Below are 22225 nucleotides of genomic sequence, written 5' to 3' on the forward strand. Positions count from 1 at the left end.
TTAGGATATCTAGATATTTTTCAATTTGATAAACTATCTAATTAATAAACGAATCTAACCTATATCGATTACAGATTTTGGACTCTGATTTAGAATTAGGCATATTATCAAAATATTCTTATAAAAGTATTTATTAATAAGGATAATATAGTAATATATCATATATTTTTATAAAAATAATAAACTAATCGTACTTTTACAATCAAATAGTAAATTAACCGGATATTACTCGATCGAAAATGAAAATATTCGAGTCTAAATCCGATTAGCTTTTGGACGGACTCGAATATTTGTCGAAAACCAAAATTTCGGATTTAGAAACCCCTAATACGGATTTTCGGCCCGTCCAATTATCCAAAAGTTTTATATAAAAACTTTTTGAATTAAATTATGGATCATTCCCTAAACTCATTTTGAGGTGAAAAGCCTGAAACAACTACACAGTCTACACCTGGAGGGCGGGAACTCCTTTAGGCGGAACTGAGATAGTGTTTAAGTAGGCGCTCCATTTTCAGTTTCAAAGCTTAAAAGCATCTGCGCGCACTCGTTAGCCAATCTACTGTGTTTGTGTGAACGATCAGGGATATACTTCTTCATTCTTAGAGGAATGTTGCACGAGTTGCTTTTAGCGCTCTTAGGATACACGGGGGATCTCATCGTTGACCAAAGAGAGCGGCAGCGATCTCTCGGTGGACAGTTGCCTTCCGACGGCCCAATATCAGAGGAATGCACCTTTAAGCTTGCTCCTGATATCTCCTTCTTAGAACCCTCCGAAAGGTAAATCGTTTCGCCTCACTTTGTGTCTTCACTGACCGCTTTGATTTTTTCATATCTCTTCATCCGCTCAAACGTTTCGGTCTTTACCTGGAATGGAATGCGTTTTTACTAAATTCATGGTCTGAAGACCTCTGTTCTTGTTCAATTCTACGGGTAAGATAATATTGTGCTGTAGGTTATTACTTCTGAAGTTGCAAATCAAGTAATTGTAACCATTTCGAGTGAAGTGGAGGAAGCCTTACTTCGAGCCTTCTGATTTGGGAATTGACTAATGATTGAAACTATGCACTATCTCTGGTTTATACACTTCCAGTATCAGAGCTTAGCTTTTGTTTCTGTTGATCTGATAATGGGATAATTTTATCAAAAAAAATTCTGATAACGGGTTAAAACATAGACCTCAAGACTTAGTACATATGAGCTGCCCCTTTGTTTATGTACAATTGCATTTTTAGTACTGTAGCTGGATGATTGGAATACTCTTTGAACAAGGAAACAATATTCTCGTGATTGCAGAGATGCCATAGAGAAGCTTATTTCCTTAGGCTTCTATTATAAAGAGCTTGATCGCTTTGCAACGAAGTGTCGGGACTTAAGTTGGATACGTTCCACAAATGATGTTCCCATTTTACAGGCTTCTGATTTGCTGAAAGAGAAAACAAAACAGCCAAGCATGTACCGCAGGGCGATTGCAAATGGCATTGTTGAAATATTATCGGTTTACAGATCTGCTGTTTTACATGTCGAGCAGAAATTACTGTCAGATCCTACACCAATTTTGGCAACAGTGACTCAAGGACTCAACAAGGTATGTTGATTTTGAGGAGAAATTAAGGACGGTGATTTAGATTCTTATTTACATTATTTATTTATTTACTTGATGATATTCATCCCCATGTCTCAACACTTGCTTTCCTTATGAAACATAACTAACAATGATTACAGTATCCACTTAGGTTTAAATGTTTAATTATACAGTTCACACAAATGTGATGATTGAGAATAGAGAGAAAGAATGATAGAGAGTAAATGTCCGTTCCCATGTAAAGATATCCTATTAATACGCCATGTAATGTTATGTTATGTCTTAAATTGTCATGTGCAAACAAATTATTGAAATTTCTCTCTTTTGGTTTTTTGGGTACCATGATACTTATAATATCCTTTGGTCTACTTTTTTGTGCTTATGGATGTTTGTGTATTCTTCTAGTTTTTTATCCTTTTGCTTCCACTTTATGAACTCATTGTGGAGATCGAGCGTGACGATATTCGGGGAGGGCAGCTTCTCAACCTTATGCACAAACGATGTCACTGTGGAGTGCCTGAATTGCAAGCTTGCATTCAAAGGTATAGACTTGATTTTCTACTTTGTATTTGGCAAACTCTTTTGTATATAATTATATTGGTTATGCGTTGCTTATACAATTTCTTTTATATATATATATATGCTATAGTTATATGGAAACTAAAAGCCTTGAGAAAGAGGATCTGCAATGCAAGAGTCGACCTTGAACCAGTGAAACCAGCAGGAGATCGATTGCAGCAGGATCGATACAATGAAAAGAACAAATTAAACTGCATCCCTTTTTTTTTTATTGCTACTTTTCTGTTACATATGAAGAAGAAGAAGAAGAAGAAGAAGAAAACGAAGAAGAAGAGAAAGGGGGGCGGGGGCGGTAGGGGAATGGGCTTCTCACCCTAGGTCTCTCATCCGCAACTATCCCAACTGTTGAAACATGGAATTTCTCCCATAACCGATGGCAACAAGGCCTGGAAATTCTTTTCTCCAAATCTGTTTTTTGATTATAATGTGATGCCTATTAATAGCTTAGGCAAGCTTACAATAAAATAGAGACTTTCCAAACTAGAAACTAATCTAAAATAGAAACTACTAAATCCTAACTAAAATGAAAGGTAACTAAAATTAGAAACTACTAGGCCTTATAGTTCAGCCTTCTAAACAAGCAAGGAAACAAAAATAGAAACAAACTAAAATTAGAAACTACCTAATATACTTTCTAAAACTGAAAATAGAAATTAAACTATGGCAGCTTTAGGATAGAATCTTTCTCCACTTGATGGATCCACAAAATCTTCAAAAAAAATCTCCACACAAGGAAAATATGGGCTGTGACACTGTTCATGCAAATAGTGCACGAACAGTGTTTTGATCTTTTAACTTCTTCATGCTTCACTCTGGGCTTGGGCTGAGGCTGCCTTAGGTGATGCTCCATCGAACCGGCAAAAACTTGCCACATCATCAGACCAGGCTGCTTCTCACAGCAGTCGAATCCACAACCTTGCTGGGCTGGTTTTGGGGCTTGTTCCTGCGGGTACATATGGACTTGTGATCTACATCAATCTGTATCATGTGCATGGACAAATATAAATGCTATATGTTTGTTTGTGTACTTTTAAGATGAAGATGCATCAAATTCAAAATCGTAGTCTCTTTGAACATTTAAAATATATCCATTTTTTGTCTTGCCATTCCATGTTTTTTTTTATCTTTCTTATGGTTTTTTATTGTTAAACCCAAAATGTATACTGCTTCGTATATGTTTTCTTGATATACACATCTTGCTAAGTATTAACTATGCTAGTGTCTACACCAAGTTTTACATGTGTAGTGCATGGTTTACTCTAGGAAAGTTGCTTGGGATATGGTGTGCTGACTGTTGATTGAGTATTGTTTTAAGTTCTTCTAGTACCTATGTGGACTTGTTCAAAAGTTGTACAAAATATGTAGAATGCAGATATCTTTCTATAACAACCTGCAAAATTCTCAGCTAACTTTCTAGTGTTTCTCTTTATGTGCCAAAGCATAGGCTCTTTTGGCACGGACATCAGGTCATGTATCAGCAACTCTCATCATGGATGGTATATGGAATCCTTCAAGACCAGCATGGCGAGTTCTTCATTAGAAGGTACTTAAACATTGTTTTACAATGCTCCTCCCATATTTTTTGGGTTAGGGGGGGGGGATGGGGAGTCGATAAATTTATTGCTAGTGAAGTGTGGAAAGTATTTACAAAGATAAAGGGATCTAATGTAGAAATTTAATTTCACCCTCACCTCAATGTATGTAATATCTCAACCATGCCCAATCTATATGAGATCCCTCTTGCACCATCTTGGCTAGAAAGTTGGAAAGAGCATTCGCAACAAGGAAAAGGACTTATTTATTGTCATCATGGTCACACTAATATCATTGATTATTTTGATGCGGATTGAGCTAGTGCCGATGGTGATTAGAGAGCTACTACTGGTTATTATATGTTTGTTGGTGGAAATCTTGTTATATGACAGAGTAAGAAACGAATTACAGTAGCTCGATCTAGTGCTGAAGCTGAGTATAAGGCCATTGTTCACACTGTAGCTGAGTTGATGTGGCTGAAGTCTTTTGTTCAAGAACTTGGTTTTTCAGTTAATAAACGGATGGATATGTATTGTGATAACTAGGTGGATGTCTATATTGCCAGTAATCTTGTGTTCCATGAGCTGACTAAACATATTGAAGTCAATTGTCATTGTGTACGAGATGCTGTCATGAAGAAACTGATTGCTACTCCATTTGTTAGCTATGGGAATCAATCTGGTTATATGTTCACCAAAGCATTGTTTAGACATGCCTTTCTTGGTGGTTGTTCCAAGCTGGGCATGGGTGATATATCACTCCAGTTTGATGAGGGGGAGTGTTAAGAATGTTATGTTTATGTACTACTGGTAGGGGTAGTTTAGGAATTCTGTTTCTTATATATTGTATGTGTAGGGAGTATATATGTACTGGTTTATTATGACCAAGGGTATGCGCGTCCCTCCAGTTCTCTTTATTACAACAACAACAACAAACTCAGCCTTATACCAACTTAATGGGGTTGGCTACATGGATCCAAACATAACAAAGTATAGAAAATAGAGTTCTTACCAAAAAGGGAAAGAAAAGATGGGAAAAGAGGGATGAGGAAAGAGAAAGACAAATGAAAAATGAGAAATAAATAGGAAATGAAGGATAAAAGATAGTAAGAGAAAGAGGCACAACCCAACACGTCAGGACAAACTCAGCTAGATGGGGTCTGCAATATGGATCCTTGTCCTCCAATAGGCTCTGTCCGAGGTCATACTTGGTACAAGACCTAGGCTATGCATATCCTTCCTCACCACTTCGCCTATGGTCATTTTAGGTCTGCCCCTAGCTCTTTTAGCTCCTTCAATTGGAATTATATCACTCCTCCTTACTGGGGCATCCCTAGGCCTCTGGTGAATATGACCAAACCACCTTAAACGATTCTCTCGGAACTTATCAATGATCGGGGCAACTCCCAAGTCCGCTCTTATACGTTCATTCTGTACTTTATCCTTCCTTGTTTTTCCACATATCCATCTTAACATTCTCATTTATGCTACACAAAGCTTATCAATATGACGCTTTTTAACTGCCCAACATTCTGCCCCTTACATCATGGTCGGTCGTACAATAGTCCTATAGAACTTTCCTTTAAGCTTTAAAGGAATACATCGGTCGCACAGCACTCCGGACGCACCTCTCCATTTCAACCATCCCACTTTAATTCTTTGTGAAACGTCATCCTCTATGTCACCTTCCTTATTTATGATTGACCCCAGATATCTAAAATAGTCACTTTGAGGTATCGCTCTTTCCTCAATTCACACCATATCAGTATCCATCATAGTGTGACTAAAATTACACATCATATACTCCGTCTTCGTTCTACTAACCTTGAAGCCTCTTGTTTCCAAGGTTGCTCTCCAAAGCTCTAACTTAGAGTTAATCCCTCTTTTGCCTCATCTACCAAAACGATATCATCAGCAAAGAGCATACACCAAGGGACCTCATCTTGAATGCTCTTGGTTAGATCGTCCATGATAAGCACAAAAAGGTTAGGGCTTAAGGCTGATCCCTGATGTAACACAATCGTAATTGGAAATTCCTTACCTTGACCTCCCACAGATCTCACACTAGTTACCACTCCCTCATACATATCTTTAATGACATCCACGTACTTACTCGCCACCCCTCTCTTCACTAGAACATGTTGGATTAGATATGTAGGGACTCGGTCATAGGCTTCCTCCAGGTCGATAAAGACCATATGGAGATCCTTCTTGCAATCTCTATATCTTTCCATGAGCCTCCTCAATAAGTAGATAGCCTCTGTCGTGGATCTACCAAGCATAAAGCCAAATTGGTTCATCGAGATATGAGTCTCTCTTCTCAAACGGGTTTCAACTTAAAGTAGTTTTCGATAAAGACCATATGGAGATCCTTCAGTTCTCTTTATTAAATATAAATTTATTGCTTACGGTAGGGCTTGTGCACCTAACCGTGATCTCTCTCTCTCTCTCTCCTAGTTCTCCCTCTTCCTCTTCATTGTGCAGGTGCTGGTTCTAGTGTTTTGGTTTTGCAACATAAAGAATATGAAGTTATGATTTGGTTAGTTGAAAATTTATCTGTACAGAAGAAACTTTTAATTAATTAGATGATCAGGCCATTAGTATAGTGTTTCAGCCCCAACTTTTGACCAAAAAATTTATTACTTTAATTGAAGTTATGTTATCTAAGGACATAAAATTGTATTTGTTCTCACACATTGCTCTTCATGATGGCCATAGAATCAAACATATGGGTATGCATGGAATATTTATTTGAGTAAATACACATGTACATGGTTCCTAATTAAAGAAATTCTCATTCTCTATTTTGTGTAACATTTGGAGACTACTTTAAGTTTTCACTAGTTACATAGACAATATTTCACCTTGATGTTCCTCTTTTGCACATCAAGTTTCAATTTAAATATATTTACACCGAATTTGTTATTTGTTTATGATTTTCAGGCTGGAAGATAGGGATGTAGAGAGTGAATCATCTAATCCAGATATGTTCCAAAAGTTGGGAACAAAACTACCTGACGATGCATCTATAAGAGATTGGCACTTGGGTTTTCATATATTCCTGGTATGTTTGATCATTTTTTAAATAAATATTTGTACCTTTCTTTTTAAAAATCTGTTTTATTCTCATTGATGTGCTTTTGAATGTGTCACTGTTTGCATGCTTTAATTTTTTTCTTTGTAGATCTTTTTAGGCTTGTCTCGTGTTTCTTACAATATCTAAACCATAGGCCATGTGTTTTAGACAATGTTTTTTTGATTGCCAAGTTAATGACCAAATTTATGGAGAAGACAATCATATCCTGATAACTTCATTTATAAATTTCTGATGTTACCACCCAGATTTACTGATTCATTCTCTAGATAGTGCTTTTTATTAGTGGAGGCTCCACTTCCCTCTGTTAAAGAAGTATGGATTTAATTATTGGGCAGTTCAATGTCATATCTACAAACACTAGTCATCAGATTGGGATTAGCTGTTGGTTCTTTCTTATTTTGAAAAGTGAAAGAAATGAGTGCTTATGAATCTATAGAAGATAAGAATCTAAATAGGGAGTGGAGGGATTAAATAGGATACTTGCTAGCGACTTAGTAGTTGGGATAAGGCTTATTGAGTTGACTAAAAGAACTTGGGAGATGAATTTCCTCTCCACATTATGCATGTATGTGGTGTGTGAATATGCCCTTTGCTTGCGAGGAAGCTTGTACTTGAGATGGTGTTTCCTAATTACTTATCAATTTGCCTTTTTCTCCACTTCAAACCCATATTGCATAAATTCACTTTTACTACCGCCATGACTCAGTCAATCTGTTGGTTTTGCATCTTCTATTAATTTTTTTTGTCTTCTTGAGAGCGGGGAAATACAAATGGGAATTTGTATGAAGAAAATAAGCATAGTAGGTAATTTCATAATTAAAGAGATCCTTTAATTGGTACCTTTGAAAGTATTTTCGTTTAGTGCACCAACAGTGGCCTACAATTGGGTAATTTTCCTACTGTTTCATGCCTAGTTTCTGCCGTCTTTCACTAAATCCTGGCTGGGGGCTATCTTTTACTTTTTCTCTTCGTTGATAATTTTTTTAATTACTGCCAACATTAAGACAAGAAAGGAAAATAATTTTCTAATGGTTTATTTAAGTGAACACCTTTGTTATAAGATCAACAGGTGTCCCTCAAATTTTCATCAATTTTTTGTTCCTCCTGACCTAGATATTGTTCCTGCATTCTCTTGTGCTGTATGCCCAATTTTCACACCTAATTTCACTTAATTTAATGTTGTTTTTTGCTAACGTTTTTCCTCATCTATTTATGCAGGACATGTTGCCTGAGTACATCCAGATGCCTGTCGCAGAATCAATCCTTTTTGCTGGAAAAGCAATAAGGGTCTTACGAAATCCAAGTCCTGCCTTCAGATGTCAGGATGCTGTTTCTCATCAACAGCTACCAAGAGGATCACATAGACTTCAAGGGTTTATTGGACGCTTTGCTTTCCAGAGAGAGGCTTCTGGGGATGCAAAGTTGATTGGAGAGGAATTACTTCCACAGTCTGAGGCTGATAAGATTGATCTTATGCTTCAAGAGCTAAAGGTCTTTATGGTTAATGCAGTTTTCCCTAACCACTGTAGATACCTCTTTGTAGGGATAGTTGTGTGGTACTGCTTTTCCTCCATACCGATCAGTTGTAACTGTAGTTCCTTACATAGCTGTTGCACTTGAACGGGCCATAAACCAGGAAAAGATCCTGTTCCAGACACTGGCTCAATTGGGTTAATGGACGGTGTTAATAATGTCTATATTTTAATTATAATGTAATACAATCGGAATCGAATTACATATGTATCTCACATTCTTCTTCCCTCACCCTCTATCTCATCCTCCTTTGTTGTTTATTGTTCATCGAACTGAACTGAGACAATAATGGAAAGGAATTGAAAAACGATCCAGAAAAACAAGAACAAATTCAAAAGGGCTTTTTTTTTCCCTTCTGGGTTTATATGTATACTTGTTATGCAAATGCACATATGCTTTCTTTGTGGCTGATTATTGGGTTAGAAGTGGACTTTGGTGTTTTGTGCGTATTCTTTTGCGGGTAAGAATTTGATCTCTAAAAACTCCTCTGGTGGGTGGTTTAAGAATGGTGATATAAAAGTGACTAAGAACTTGCATATTTCAACTATCAAAAAATCTTAAGAATCATTGTTGTCAAGACGTCTCCTAGGCATCCAGGCACCTTTTTGGGTCCAAGGTGATAACACACCTGGGATGCCTACGCATCGCCTTGTGTCCTTGTGACAGCATACCTTATATTATATCAGTTTTTGACACTTACATGAGTTTTTGTTGATTTATATTTAATGCTTTGTTTTTTGATGAATATGCTTTCATTATATCCTGTGCTATGTTTGTTATACGTTAGTTTTCTCATATTAGTCCATTACTAACATCATTATATCATATAGCATTGGTATGGCTTCTATGTTGCATATAAGCATAATTATATAACATTATATTTGTTGTATATTACGTATAATGCACTCCTAGGGCGTTCTAGGTGCCCCCCCAATGCCTTGGGTTGCCTAGTCGCCTTGGCAACCATGTTAAGAATGGCAGTAGTAGTTGTTTTTGTTTTTGCTGTTATTTTCAAAAAGATGGAAGAGGGTTTTACATTGTTGATCTGTTGCCCTTTTATTGTTCTTGGCAATGTGTCTTCCCTTTGTCCACTTACTGTGGTTAAAAAGAATAATATTTTTAAAATATGTGAAAACTGTCACCTGATTATAAACAAATCTTTTTTTTTTTTTTCTTTTTTCTGACCATGTTGTTTCAATTTTTGTTTTTTAAGTATCTGTTGGATCATTACTTGAATTCACTGGTGGAGGGAGTGTATAATATGTTGACTGGTCCAACAATGCACTCTGTTCAAGGATTATGTGATTATCATGCTGATCTTTTTCAAAACTCTTCTCCTCCTCGTAATTAAAGTTTTCTTTTACTACCATGACATCACCTTCATGCTGAATTATTTTTTACATTCAGGAATCGTCTGAGTTCCACAAGAGGTCATTTGAAAATGCTGTTGACTCTGTTCGTGCTATTGCAGCCAGCCATCTTTGGCAGGTAACGAACATGACAAGTTTGTCTCCCGGATTTTTGGGCCATCCATTTACTAGTTGTTCTTTTCCTACAGCTTGTGGTTGTGCGTGCTGACTTGAATGGTCATTTGAAAGCCCTTAAAGATTATTTTCTTTTAGCAAAAGGAGATTTCTTCCAGGTATGGAATGCAAGGAATCTATCTTACGATAATACGAAGACTTCTGTCATTCTATCTCAACAGGGGAAATTTCATTTTGACGTAAATGAATGTCGATGCTGTTTTCTCTTGAGAAAGAAGATAGACGTGATGTCCTTGTTTTTGTCCCATTGTGGGGATTGTAAGAGGAGAACTTTCTCAGGGGAACATGTTGGTTTTTTTTTAATGGTACAAAATTGTATATTATCAACTATCCACTTCCAAAAAAAAAATAAATTTGTATATTAATTTGCCTGGTAGTTATAGAACTAGAAGTATACAATAAAATCTTGTTCAGTATTTGCTTCCAGTATTACTGTCATTTGCAAGAATGGACTTGAATCCGTATTTTAATTTTCTACTTGTGCTTTCTCTGTCATAGATCTTAATTTATATGTATTTTCTGAAGGTCAATATAGTGGGCCCTTTTGCATCCTTATCTATCCATATTTGGCACTAGAATTGAACTGGTTTCCTTCCAGTGATGTGTATCATTCTCGTTTACCGTACACATGCCATCAATCGTTACTAATATCCTCTATTTGATCATTTTAACGTTGCACATAGAACTCTCGCTCAAAATTTTTATATTGCTTGATCATTTTAAGGTTGCACAGAGAGTGTCTCAAAATTCCTATATTACTTGATATTCCAGTGTTTTCTTGAGGAAAGTCGCCAATTGATGCGTCTACCACCTCGCCAGTCAACTGCCGAAGCTGATCTTATGGTCCCATTTCAGCTGGTGAGTTTGTCGATTTATTGTTGCTAACCATGGTATGAACTTTTCCTTGTTTGTATGCATGCATGACTTCACCAGTTGCCACATGCAGAGATAGAACCTCCTTGGTTTGGCATTTCTAGATTGTTATTTAATTCAAGTGTACTATGTCCAGCTGTTAATCTGCTGGTTTTCATGTTGCAGTGTTCGTTTTAAAACTTAGTCATGGAAGATATAAAGCAATGCTTTAAAAACCGTACATAGGATCCTCAGTCAAATAGTTGTTTTGTTGTAAGACAGATTAGCGTAGTAGGCAGAATCAATACAGGGAATTTTATCAAACCAGCAATACTTTGGAATTAAATCAACAAAGTAGTGTGCCCAGATAACTCAATTCTAGAATATAGAGGATAAAAGAGAAGCAAAATTGCTCTGAATTGATTAAAAAGAAAAACTATAGGAAGACCGACATGCTCTGTTTTTACATACTTCAAAGGTCATTGTAGTGGCTAAAATTCTAATTTTTACTCCAGACTTTGTTCTCCAATGCATCTTCAACTTGTCCAATTCATTTCTTACCTATAATTTCATACCGTTTGGACTTTTTGGTAATATTGGCTGTCTTGGAGAACTCTGCAACAATCTGGAAGGTTGACTTTTTATTCCTATTACTTGTTTGGAGAATAATTTGAGTAAGTTGAGATTTAAAATTGGGGTCTAGCTGACCGTGTTTTATATCTGAGATTGATCGTAAATATATTTCATCTTTCAATTGATTGATAAAAGAAACATAATTCATAAATAAAGAACCAAGAAATGAATAAAATAGGTGCAGAAAAAGGAAGAGAGAACTGGGAAAATGGTTTGGATGGTGAAATTCGACAGATTCCGGGAAACACAACTTTTTCTCTTTTAAATATATTTGAAAAGTTATGGAAGTTCACCTTGATATCAGTACCTTCGGTTTCAGGGAGTTTATTGCATTGAGCCAAGAATTTCATCACTTACCTTTTACCACTGTACTTTCCCTCCACGACACTGGTTATGCTCTAAAATTTGGCTTTGAAAGATATATAATGGGAAGAGAAGCAATTTTGCTCTTATCTGTCTTTGTCTTGAGCTGTCATTGGACTGGGCCCTTGTTTTCCTCCTCAACCACTGCTTAAGGGGGGAAAAAAATGGAAGCAACTTGTTTGGTTGCTTTGTCAGAGGTTGAAGAACACACTCTATTTCTCTCTCTGATCAGCAGTAAGAGATTTTATTCAGAACTAAAAATCAAGGAACAATAATTTGAAAGGTTATGAAATTCCTGAGGTAGTAACCTGAGAAAACTAGTATGCCCAAGTGCTAATTATCATTTTTTAAAGATATTTTATTAAAAGCAAGGCCATGTATTTATCAGTAGTCCATGATGTTTAACATTTGTCACAACTAGCCACATAACAAACACGTGTGATTACATGTGAGAGATGACTCAGCGCCAACTCACTTGTGAAATCCTGGCTCAAGATAAGAAGGGGAAGTTCCTTAAAGTGAGTTCTAAGGGACAGAAAGAATACGAGATTCCATTACATTGGAATGACATTCTTGCACTTTTATGGATCTTTGAACTTCATAAAGAGCAACATAAAAATAACTAGAACATCCAACATCTAACCTAGTTGGTTGTGACCCTTGTGGATCCACTCTTCATGAGGAATTGTAACAACCGCTTATCCCAAAAGCTCAAGCTGTTAAGTAAGGGCCACAACAATGTATATCAACACATAACAATACCCCCACATGTGCAGGCACACACACACACACACGCATTGCTCTGCACGTGACACCATCACATGGCACCAAGAGGGAGCAGCACCACATAACACAAACCCCTTGCACTTACCAGGCATAGTTGTCAAGGTGGCAAGGCAACCCAAGGCGGTGGAGGGGTGCTTAAGCGCTTAGGCGACCAAGGTGCCCAAGTGTTATTTTTTATTTCCCCTTTTTTTTCTGACATTATTTAGTGTACTACGATATATACCTTATATCATCAAAAATCAACATTAAGCCACATCAAGTTAACAAAAATCAATATTAAGCCACATCAAGTCATCAAATATCTATTGCCTGGCCGATTAGTGCTCATCAAATCAGTTCTTCAGTCTTGCTACATCTATTGGTCCGGCTGCTTTGTGCTCCCTCAATCTACCGTCAAGGACCTGGACTCTCTCATGTCTGCCTTCCTATGGAAAGGCTCTGATGCTACCAAATTTCTTCGCCCCATCAGCTGGGCTGCAGTTTGTCTCCCTCTAAAAGAGGGTGGCCTTGGCCTAAGAAGAATCAAAGATGTAAACACAGCTGGTATTATCAAGTTGATATGGAAGTTGGTCTCCAAACACCATAGTATTTGGGTTGATTGGGTCTACTCCGGCCCCCTCTGTTCTGACTCCATCTGGACAGCCCCAACCTCTTGGGATGTTTCTCGGGCTTGGCACAAGATCTTAAAACTTTGCCCTGCTGCTCTAGAGGCCATCTCCATCAAGATTGTAGATGACTCTTCCACCTTGCTATAGCTTGAGCACTGGCATCCTACGGACATACTTTTGCACTTGATCCCCCCTCCCCCAGGGGCACTCCAAGGTTGCCGATATCGTCACTCTTGGAGATTGGTTCCCCCGGCTTCCTTTTCTTCATTACTTACTTCAGTCTGGAATGCTCTGCCACCCAGTACTGGTCACTCTTTTGGTAGGGGAGACAGGATCACTTGGATTCCATCCTCTTCAGGGCTCTTCAGTATATCAAAGCGGCTTGGAATCTTGTTCGCCAGCATGGTTCTGTTGCTCGCTTGCACAAGATGACATGGTTTAAACATCATATCTGTTGCTCACTTGCGCGCGTTAGCCCTTAATAGGTTTAGAGTTGGGGCAAAGCAACCTGACGCATTGCAGCCCTATCGGGCGCCTTCACTTGCTCCTTCGCTTGTTTGAAATGAAGGTGCCGAATTCGTACTGGATAGAAGCTGCATTCGCAGCTGCTGCATATCTTCTCAATCGCACCCCTACTCCTGTGACAAAGAATGTCTCTCCACTTCAGAGGTTGACTAATCAGGTCACTTGGATTCCATCCTCTTCAGAGCTCTTCAGTATCAAAGCGGCTTGGAATCTTGTTCGCCAGAATGGTTCTGTTGCTCACTTGCACAAGCTGACATGGTTTAAACGTCATATCTCTCGGGACAGTTTCACGGTTTGGGATGCATTTTCCAACTGCCTCCTAACGCAGTCATTTCTCATCCATCGCCAAATTGCTGTCTTTCCCTCATGTTGCCTCTGCCCGAATGCCATGGAAAGCATTGACCATCTCTTTTTTCTTGCCCCCTCTCCTCTTCAATATGGAAAGGGGTGTTAGCTAAGTGTTGGCCTCGGTCTAGATGAATCTTATCTTTCCAAAGAGAATGGATCTGGGTAGACATGACTTTTGCCAGCTCTTCGATTTACGACATTATAGGAAAGCTCGCTGCTGCCACCATCAACTAGATTTGGATGGAACGGAATGTCAGGAAATGGTCCACTGCTTCTAGACCTCTACAGCTTATTTTGGATTCCATTTCCTTTGAGATTAAAAGCAAGCTAGCTTCGATCTATCCTTCTTGTCCTGATACCCCCCAAGGAACAAGCATATTGTTGTATCCTGGGGCCTCCCCTCCCCTTTCTTGTATCCCCCCTCTTGAGGATTGAGTTTTGTTTGATTTACTGTAATTTTTTATGTTCTTTATCCTTCCCGATATCTCAGGTCCCCTGTTCTCTCTCCTTTTGGTAATGAATTTTTATTCACCAATGAAAAAAAAGTCATTACAAATCAACATTAAGTCATATCAAGTCATTAAAAATCAATATTAAACCACATCAAGTCATCAAAAATCAGAATAGAACTAGAAGACAACAGAACTGAAGAAGCAAGCTATTGAAAGTTTAAAACTATCAAAATATACATTTGGTTTATACTGTTCTTGGAGTTGGTCATTATCCTAGTATACCCATGGTACAAAATTTCGCGAAACATCGCCGAAATTTCGGTAATTTCGACACTACCGAGACGAGATGGGCTTCCGAAATGAAAAAAGTTCAAATTTCGGCGAAATTTCGGCAAATTTCGGCAAATTTCGGTATATTTCGGTATATCTCGGTATATTTCGGTATATTTCATAGAAATACTGTGTATTGAGCAGTATATTTCGGTAAAGTTCGGTACATTTCGGTATATTTCGGTAAATTTCGTAAAAATACTGTGTAAGTATTAAACTATTGACTATTATGAAGTTTATGAGTTATGACTTATGCACTTATGACTTTATGAGTTTAAACTTTAAAGTTTAAACTAAAGGCTACATTTGACTTTATTTTTGTTTCATTACTTTGTTTAAATTTCTTATTATGTCTTTTAGTACTTAAACAATATATTGTTTTAACTATTTTATACAACAGGGTCCGATCGTATACAGTCAATCAAGGGAACAAACCCAAAACACCACTTTGAGTTCATTTTTTTTGCAATATGAAGGTTTAAATGTGTTTATTTAGCTTAAATAAGGGTGTCCATAAAGTATCAGGCCTAGATATGGCCAAATGCCCACTGAGATGGACTCCCGAAAAATGCAATATTTCGGCGAAATTTCGCCAAATTTCGGATATCTCGGTAGGCCCGAGATACCGATATATCGCGAGATATAGTACTATGAGTATACTTAGTCTCACATTTGGTTTTACTGTTCTTAGAAAATATGATCTTATCTATAAAAAATTAAACTGCTCTCGATTTAGAGAAATGTCTTTGTTCTCTGAGCAGTTTGACTGGTCAAATGATTTTATTTTTACATGATACTTTTTGTATTAGGTAAAACACAAAACCACCTTTCCAACAAATCCAAGATTTCTTAAATCTAATATATATTGAAGGAATTATGTTCTAGTCAAACCTTATTTGATGTGCGTGAATGCTATCAAAATCACTATGAATGAAAATATTTTTTTATATATCAAAACAAATGAATATTTACCGTACTTTTGGTTTTTAGCAATGTTTTACCATATTAAGATTTGAGAAAAACTCCAGCATTAGAAAGTTGAAAATTTCACTTGCTACCAAAAATCCAGTTTTTGTTCTTGAACTTGGGGGGGGGGGGTTGACTTTTGTCCTTTTGGAATTTTATTTTTTAACATTTTTTATTGGATTCAAATAGGGGGGTATTAGCTTTTTTTCTGGATGAATAAAAATTTAATTACGAAGAAAAAAGGAGGAATATACAGGCCCAAGGGCAAACAAACCAGAGCCTAGAGCTAACTACGTAATGTAGTCCTAGATAGGAGAAATCCCACTAGGAGCCAAGTAGAACCAAGCTTAGGGCAAGCCTGCTGTTTCGGGCTTATTAGGGGCTATTTGAGGGCAAAATTAGGGTTTAGGATGGGAATTTGGGAATGGGGTTTATAGGGTTTTAATCTGCAGGTTTAGAGGGTCATTATGGTATAAAAATATCTGGATTTGGTTAGGTTTCAAAATTCTGCAGATTTAGGGTTAGGGTTTCGGGTTTTGTAATGAGGAAAAACAACTAAAATTATGGTTTAAAGTAGGATTTAGGGGCAGGGGTTAAGGTCGACTGTTAGAGGGGCTAGGGGGAAGATTCGGTTGCAATATGGAAGGTTTCTGATGGCTGAATGTGTCCCAGCAGAAAATTAGGGTTTTTAGGGTCAATGGAGAAGAGGGATCTTAGGGTTTGGATGGACAGAATGGGCAGCAGCTAGGGTCGAGTGGAGATGGTGATGAGGGGAAGTTATGGTCCAAATCTGATAAGATTCCAATGGAGGAGCAGATCTGAATCAGAGTTTAGAGTCTTCTAGGGTTTATGAAAATAGGACAGAAGAGAAAAGGAATTGATTGGGGAAGGGAAGAAAGGATAAACAGAAAATAATAAATTCAAACTCACTCTCAAATCCTCTAACAGCAGTTTGAATGGTTGAAGGATGAAGCCACCTTCGAAGAAAGATCCTCCCAGCCGTCCCGGCGTAAAGAGTCGCAGGATTCCACCCACCCTTCCACCTTGATAGAACCACAAGGATGCATAAACTCTTGAGAGCAAGGAGCAGCAGCAGTAACCAGCCACGAAATTAGTGTTTTTAATTCAAATCTATTGTGGGGGAGCCTCCCACGATATTCTTATTTATAATAAAAGCCTAAGGCCAAATCCTATTACAACTTAAAGGCCTCTCCTTCACAAAATCGTGGAAGGGAGAGGTTTAAATCTAATTGGACTAATTTAAAACTTAAAATGTCCTAACTACCCCTACTTAACTTAAATTAAAAGACTCTAACTTAAAACAATTAATTTAAAAGAAGATTCCCCATTAGCCAATAGGATATAAGAACCTATTAGCCAATAGGAGGTCTTCACTTAAATTAAACCCATTGGACCCATTGAACCAATTGGATGCAACCAATTTCAACCCGGTTCAATCTAAAAAACATAAAAATAAACTAAGTATGAAAATATAACTCCTAAGCTACGGCTCCCTATTCAAACCCTAAGTTCAGGGTTTCTTCTTCTTCTTCTTCCTTCTTGGAGCTGCATCACTAGGCAGCAAAATGGAGAGAGGAAGGCCCCAAGATACAACAATGAGCCAGTTCCAGTGTTCCTTGGGGAATCCTTTACATCAACGAGGGGAAGCGAGCTAATTTTAGATGAAACATCAAAGGAGATGGCATTCCAAATCTTGTTGAGAAAGCGAGAATTGGAAGTCCATCTTCTAAGGTTGCGCTCCATCCAAATGTGGGAGATGACGGCACAAAAGGCAAGCTTGCCAATTGAATCACATATCGAATTCCCTCCAAAAGGCATATCAATCCAAACCCACTCCCGGTGAAGAGGGAGGGTACTTCTTCTACCTGGCCAGCAAGAGCGCATGACTCGTGCCCGAATGGAAGTAGCAAAAGGGTAAGAGAAAAACAAGTGATCTGTGTCTTCTTACCCATTCCAGCAGAGGCAGCAGCCGCGGGGGGGGGGGGACCTGAATGTGACTGTGAAGAGGAAGGCCTGAGTTGGAAGGCAGTTGGAGAGAGTGCTCCAAGAGGGGGATATTTACTTATTTATGAATAATATCTTAAGTAAATGATAAATGATATTTGGCATAAATAAGGGCCAAACCTAGGTTGTAATACTAAGGCGTTCAATACCACTAAGGAGGCAGTCGCTTAGGGCCCCCAAAAATCCACATGGACGCGTAGGCGGCGCCTAGTTGACGCGTAGGCGATGCCTTGACAACTAGGTACTAGAGTTTGAACACCCGACCTACTGACTCTAATACCATGTTACAACTACTTATCCCAAAAACTCGAGTTGTTAAGTATGGGCACAACAATGTATATCATTACATGACAACATAATAATATTCAATTTCTTTGGTCAACCTTGGCATTACATTCTAAGGCCTGCACAATTTTAAATATGCATGGAAGTTTCAAGGATAGGAAATAACATTTTGTGAGGCCCATTTCCCTCTCCACAAAAATTAAAAAAAAATGCAAATTAGGTATTGTAGGCATAGTTCAAGATTTTGCGAATGTCGAAACAAAATATAGTGCGGTATTGAAGGAATACAAGATTTTGGTAGAAATTTCAGTGTTTCGCCAAAATTTCGATGATATGTATCGTTTCGGTGGAATTTCAACCGAAACGATACTTTATTTTATAATAAATACCATATTTCGAAAGACATGGTTGATTTCGCTAGTTCCGACAGGAAACCTTGGGAAAACTATGATATTTATGATTTTTGGCCGAATTACTCCTGTACAAGCGGTGCCTCGTGCATTAGGTACACCCTTTTTTACCCCCGTACAGGTGTAGATAGTCTCAATTCTTTGGTATGCAAGGCTTTTTTGCTGTTGCAGGATATTCATACCCGACCAACACTTTGACTGCTGGAGACACCACTGTAGTTCACGATGCCGAGGGTAGCACCGAGGAACGGTCAATGCAGAGAGACCGTGATGTGCCACAGAGCAATTGAGTCTAGAAGCTCCCCTAGGGGTAATTATTCTACACTTTCCCAAAAGAACATTCATTCATTTCTTTCTTCCCCGAACAGTGCGAGCAGTTGCGCGAAGGACGGACTTTGTTATGCTCGGGGAAGCGCCCACTTCTCTGGTTACGTAGATCTGGTCCCTAACAAAAGTCAACGACTTGTGTCTTCAATGTTGTTGTGTGTGGCTTAGTTTTCGAGGGGTGGTCCTAGTTGATCCAGTTGGGCTGTTTCCCTCTCGACGATGAAGCTTATCCCCCATCGTCTCACTGGCCGACCTTGACCCCTTTTTTGGGGGGGGGGGTCATATCTAGTATTCAGAGTTTGCCTCGATTTGGTACCGCTCTCGCGGCCCACACCGAAACAGTGCTTTACCCCTAGATGTCCAGTCAACTGCTGCGCCTCAACGCATTTCGGGGAGAACCAGCTAGCTCTGGGTTCGAGTGGCATTTCACCCCTAACCACAACTCCGACTTCCCCAGAGCCTCTGGTAGCACAGCCGAGACAGCGACGGGTTCTCTGCCCCTGCGGGGATGGAGTGACAGAAGTTTTGAGAATCCAAGAAAAGGTTACAGCGAGACGAGCCGTTTATCATTATGATAGGTGTCAAGTGGAAGTGCAATGATGTATGCAGCTGAGGCAGCATTAATCTTTCGTATGTGAGTCAGTTTGGAATACCCAATTATATCACATGATCGAGACTCTCCTATCTCCATTTCTCTGGTCACATATTCGAGTAGAACCAAGAAAGAAGGGTGGCGGGTTAGGGCCTTCTGATCCAGATACCTTAGATCTAGCTATTCTTGCTTGCTAACCTGTGCTACCTATTCTATTCTTGACACATTAGGGTTGGAATAAATCATCATGCGAGATAGTAGGACGTAGGAGAATAAAAAAAAAGGTTAGGGTGCAGTCAATTAAGTCAATCTGGGCCCGGTATTGGACTTAGGCCGGTGGATTTTTTAATAATCATGCGAGGTGTATAGGATGTAGTAGGAGCAGATGTGGAATTTTGAGATCTGTTGAGCCGGGTATGTAAGCCATGTATCTGGGAGGAACTTCAAAGAAGGGCTTTCGGTTTTTTGCACCTTGTTTTGGTCTTGCAGCTAAGAATTTATATAAATTCTCAGTCGTATTCATGCTTACTTGGCAATCGTGAGCTCCTTCCTTCCTCCGGCCCTTGGTGACATCGCTAACGAACTGAGCCCTGACCTTTGAACCTCCCATTCCTAGGGCTACAATAGAGTGTCGATTGACTTAGTTATAGGCGATTTTCGTGAGTTTGACAGAGATGGCGGATCTGGTGCAGTCCACTACTAATCCGGAACCCACTGGGATTAGTATGCAAATTGCTTTGATGTGAAATGGGAAATTCAGGTGAACGACTATAAGTCCACATCACTAGAACAAGTTGTTGGGCAGTAGGGGAATGCATTGGAAGCTACTATGTGCTGCATTGTTGGAAGGTTTGTCCAAGATTCAAATTTGAACACATTGGAAGTGACGACTTGCTTGTATTCTTGACTCTCGTATCTTTGTGGTGGTGGGGGGGTTAGGTAGGAAGAACTCTAAAACCCTCCCAGACAGGATCCCAAGCAAACTCAAATTAGAAAGTCAACCCAAAGTCAATAAAAGTCAACCCTCTTGGATGAAGGTCAAACTCCAACAAACAGTCACAAACAATGAGACTAGGTCTACAACTTGAGGCTAAAACTGCAACACATACGCGTGGGACATGAGGGACAAAGGGGCACTATTGACCTCACCAACATCTTTCAAGTTGACTCAGACGATGAGGACCCTATTGTGGATTGGGTGAGGGATAGAGGTGAGCCGGTGTTGGATCAGGAGGGAGGTAGGCCCGACCCCGTGATAGCTTCCGAGATTGGTGCTGATGTGGATGATTATATGGCTGACGAGGGTCAGATACATGCACAGAAAGCATCACCCATACCATTCCAGCCCACTGGTGGCAGTATTGCTGATGATGATGACTGGTCTAGGTTCTCAGGTGATGATGATGGTGGTGGTGGTGATGAAGAATTTGATAGAATGCAAGAGCGTTATGTGGTAGGCGCATAGTTGTCATGGCGTCGCCATGGCGTCCTGGCGCTGGAGAGGGTTGCATGGCGACCTACGCCATGGTGTCCCTCTTTGATTTCTTCTTCCTGTCTCTCTTTCCCTCTTCGATTTCTTCTTCCCTCTTCGATTTCTTCTTTCCCTCTTCAATTTCTTTCGATTTCTTCTTTCCCTCTTCGATTTCTTCTTCGATTTCTTCTTCCTGTCTTCTTTCCCTCTTCGATTTCTTTCGATTTCTTTTTTCCCTCTTCAATTTCTTCTTCGATTTCTGAATTTTCTTCTTAAAACTTGAGAAACAATAGAGAAAAAATAAAACATGGCTTGAGTATACATCTATTAACACATTAAAAATAGAGAAAATAAAAAATAAAACATGGTCGACATGCTCGCCATGGCAATGCCATGGCGGGCGACATGTCGATATATCGACGTGACACCCCTCCACCGACTTGGATCGCCGTGGCGCCGTGACAACTATGGGTAGGCGAGGATACGGTGCCTGTAGAGCCAGTCCGATTCACTGGAGAGACACAATTTGATCATGACACACAGGATACGGACCACAGTGCACGTGACCCCGCACCCGCACCCTCACAAGCCCCCATACAACCATACAATAGGAAGTGTAGGGGTTAACAAACACAGTTACAAGCTGATTATATGGACATTGATGACTTATCTAGCTCTGTTGGCGGTTTGAGTATGGGTGATAGGGAGGGAGGATCAATTGGGCATTGGCGTGCCCCATCTTTTGACACACATACCACTCCATTATCATCGGATTATAGTGCATCACAACCTCATGGTGGATTTGGATATGGGCAGTTTAGTGGGTAGGGGACTATGACTCCCAGTCCCAGTCCCAGGGACATACTAGATCATCTTTTGTGGATTACATCTTTGCATACCCTAGCTACCGACCTCACCAGCCATACATGCAGCCAGTGCCAACGCCGCTTCCGCTGACATCATATCATACTGGATCATCTTCTTCCCAGGCTGGACCGATTGGTAACCCTAACCCATATCCTAGGATAAGTTACCTACAGTATGTTGATGACTCCATTTACATGACAGTTGTGGATAATTACACTCGTTTCTTCTCCGAAACTATACCGTGGTCCACATATGTCCTCCAAACAGAGAGCAATGGACGTCGACTCCAGCGGGCCATGAGTGGGGTTGATCCAGGAAGGCACAACAACTATTATTAGCACTTGTGAGTCTTGTGAGTCTTGCACCCTTGTCTCTTGTAAGTTGTAAGTTGTGATTTGTGAACTTGTGAGTTGTGACTGTGTATTGCCTATTAAAGTATTGACTATTGAGCTATTGAGTCATTGACTATTATGGAGTTTATGAGAATATGATTTATGAATTATGTCTTATGAGTTTTA

The 22225-nt window shown here is 39.2% G+C and overlaps 1 protein-coding gene across 2 annotated transcripts in view; it reads left to right on the top strand.

Moving 5' to 3' along the window:
* The first annotated feature begins 512 nt into the window (after window positions 1-512).
* The window catches only part of LOC122668838 (gamma-tubulin complex component 4), a 58255-nt gene continuing 36542 nt past the window's right edge, over window positions 513-22225 (top strand). For both annotated transcript variants that reach the window (XM_043865383.1, XM_043865384.1), the window contains exons 1-9: window positions 513-777; window positions 1294-1585; window positions 1988-2124; window positions 3606-3704; window positions 6637-6757; window positions 8009-8281; window positions 9731-9811; window positions 9882-9965; window positions 10639-10725. In XM_043865383.1, the coding sequence (XP_043721318.1) occupies window positions 608-777; window positions 1294-1585; window positions 1988-2124; window positions 3606-3704; window positions 6637-6757; window positions 8009-8281; window positions 9731-9811; window positions 9882-9965; window positions 10639-10725 (1344 nt within the window). In that variant the 5' untranslated portion in view covers window positions 513-607. The remainder of the gene's footprint in view (window positions 778-1293; window positions 1586-1987; window positions 2125-3605; window positions 3705-6636; window positions 6758-8008; window positions 8282-9730; window positions 9812-9881; window positions 9966-10638; window positions 10726-22225) is intronic.

Source organism: Telopea speciosissima, chromosome 7, assembly GCF_018873765.1.
Source record: "Telopea speciosissima isolate NSW1024214 ecotype Mountain lineage chromosome 7, Tspe_v1, whole genome shotgun sequence".
In the NCBI taxonomy this organism is placed as follows: domain Eukaryota; kingdom Viridiplantae; phylum Streptophyta; class Magnoliopsida; order Proteales; family Proteaceae; genus Telopea; species Telopea speciosissima.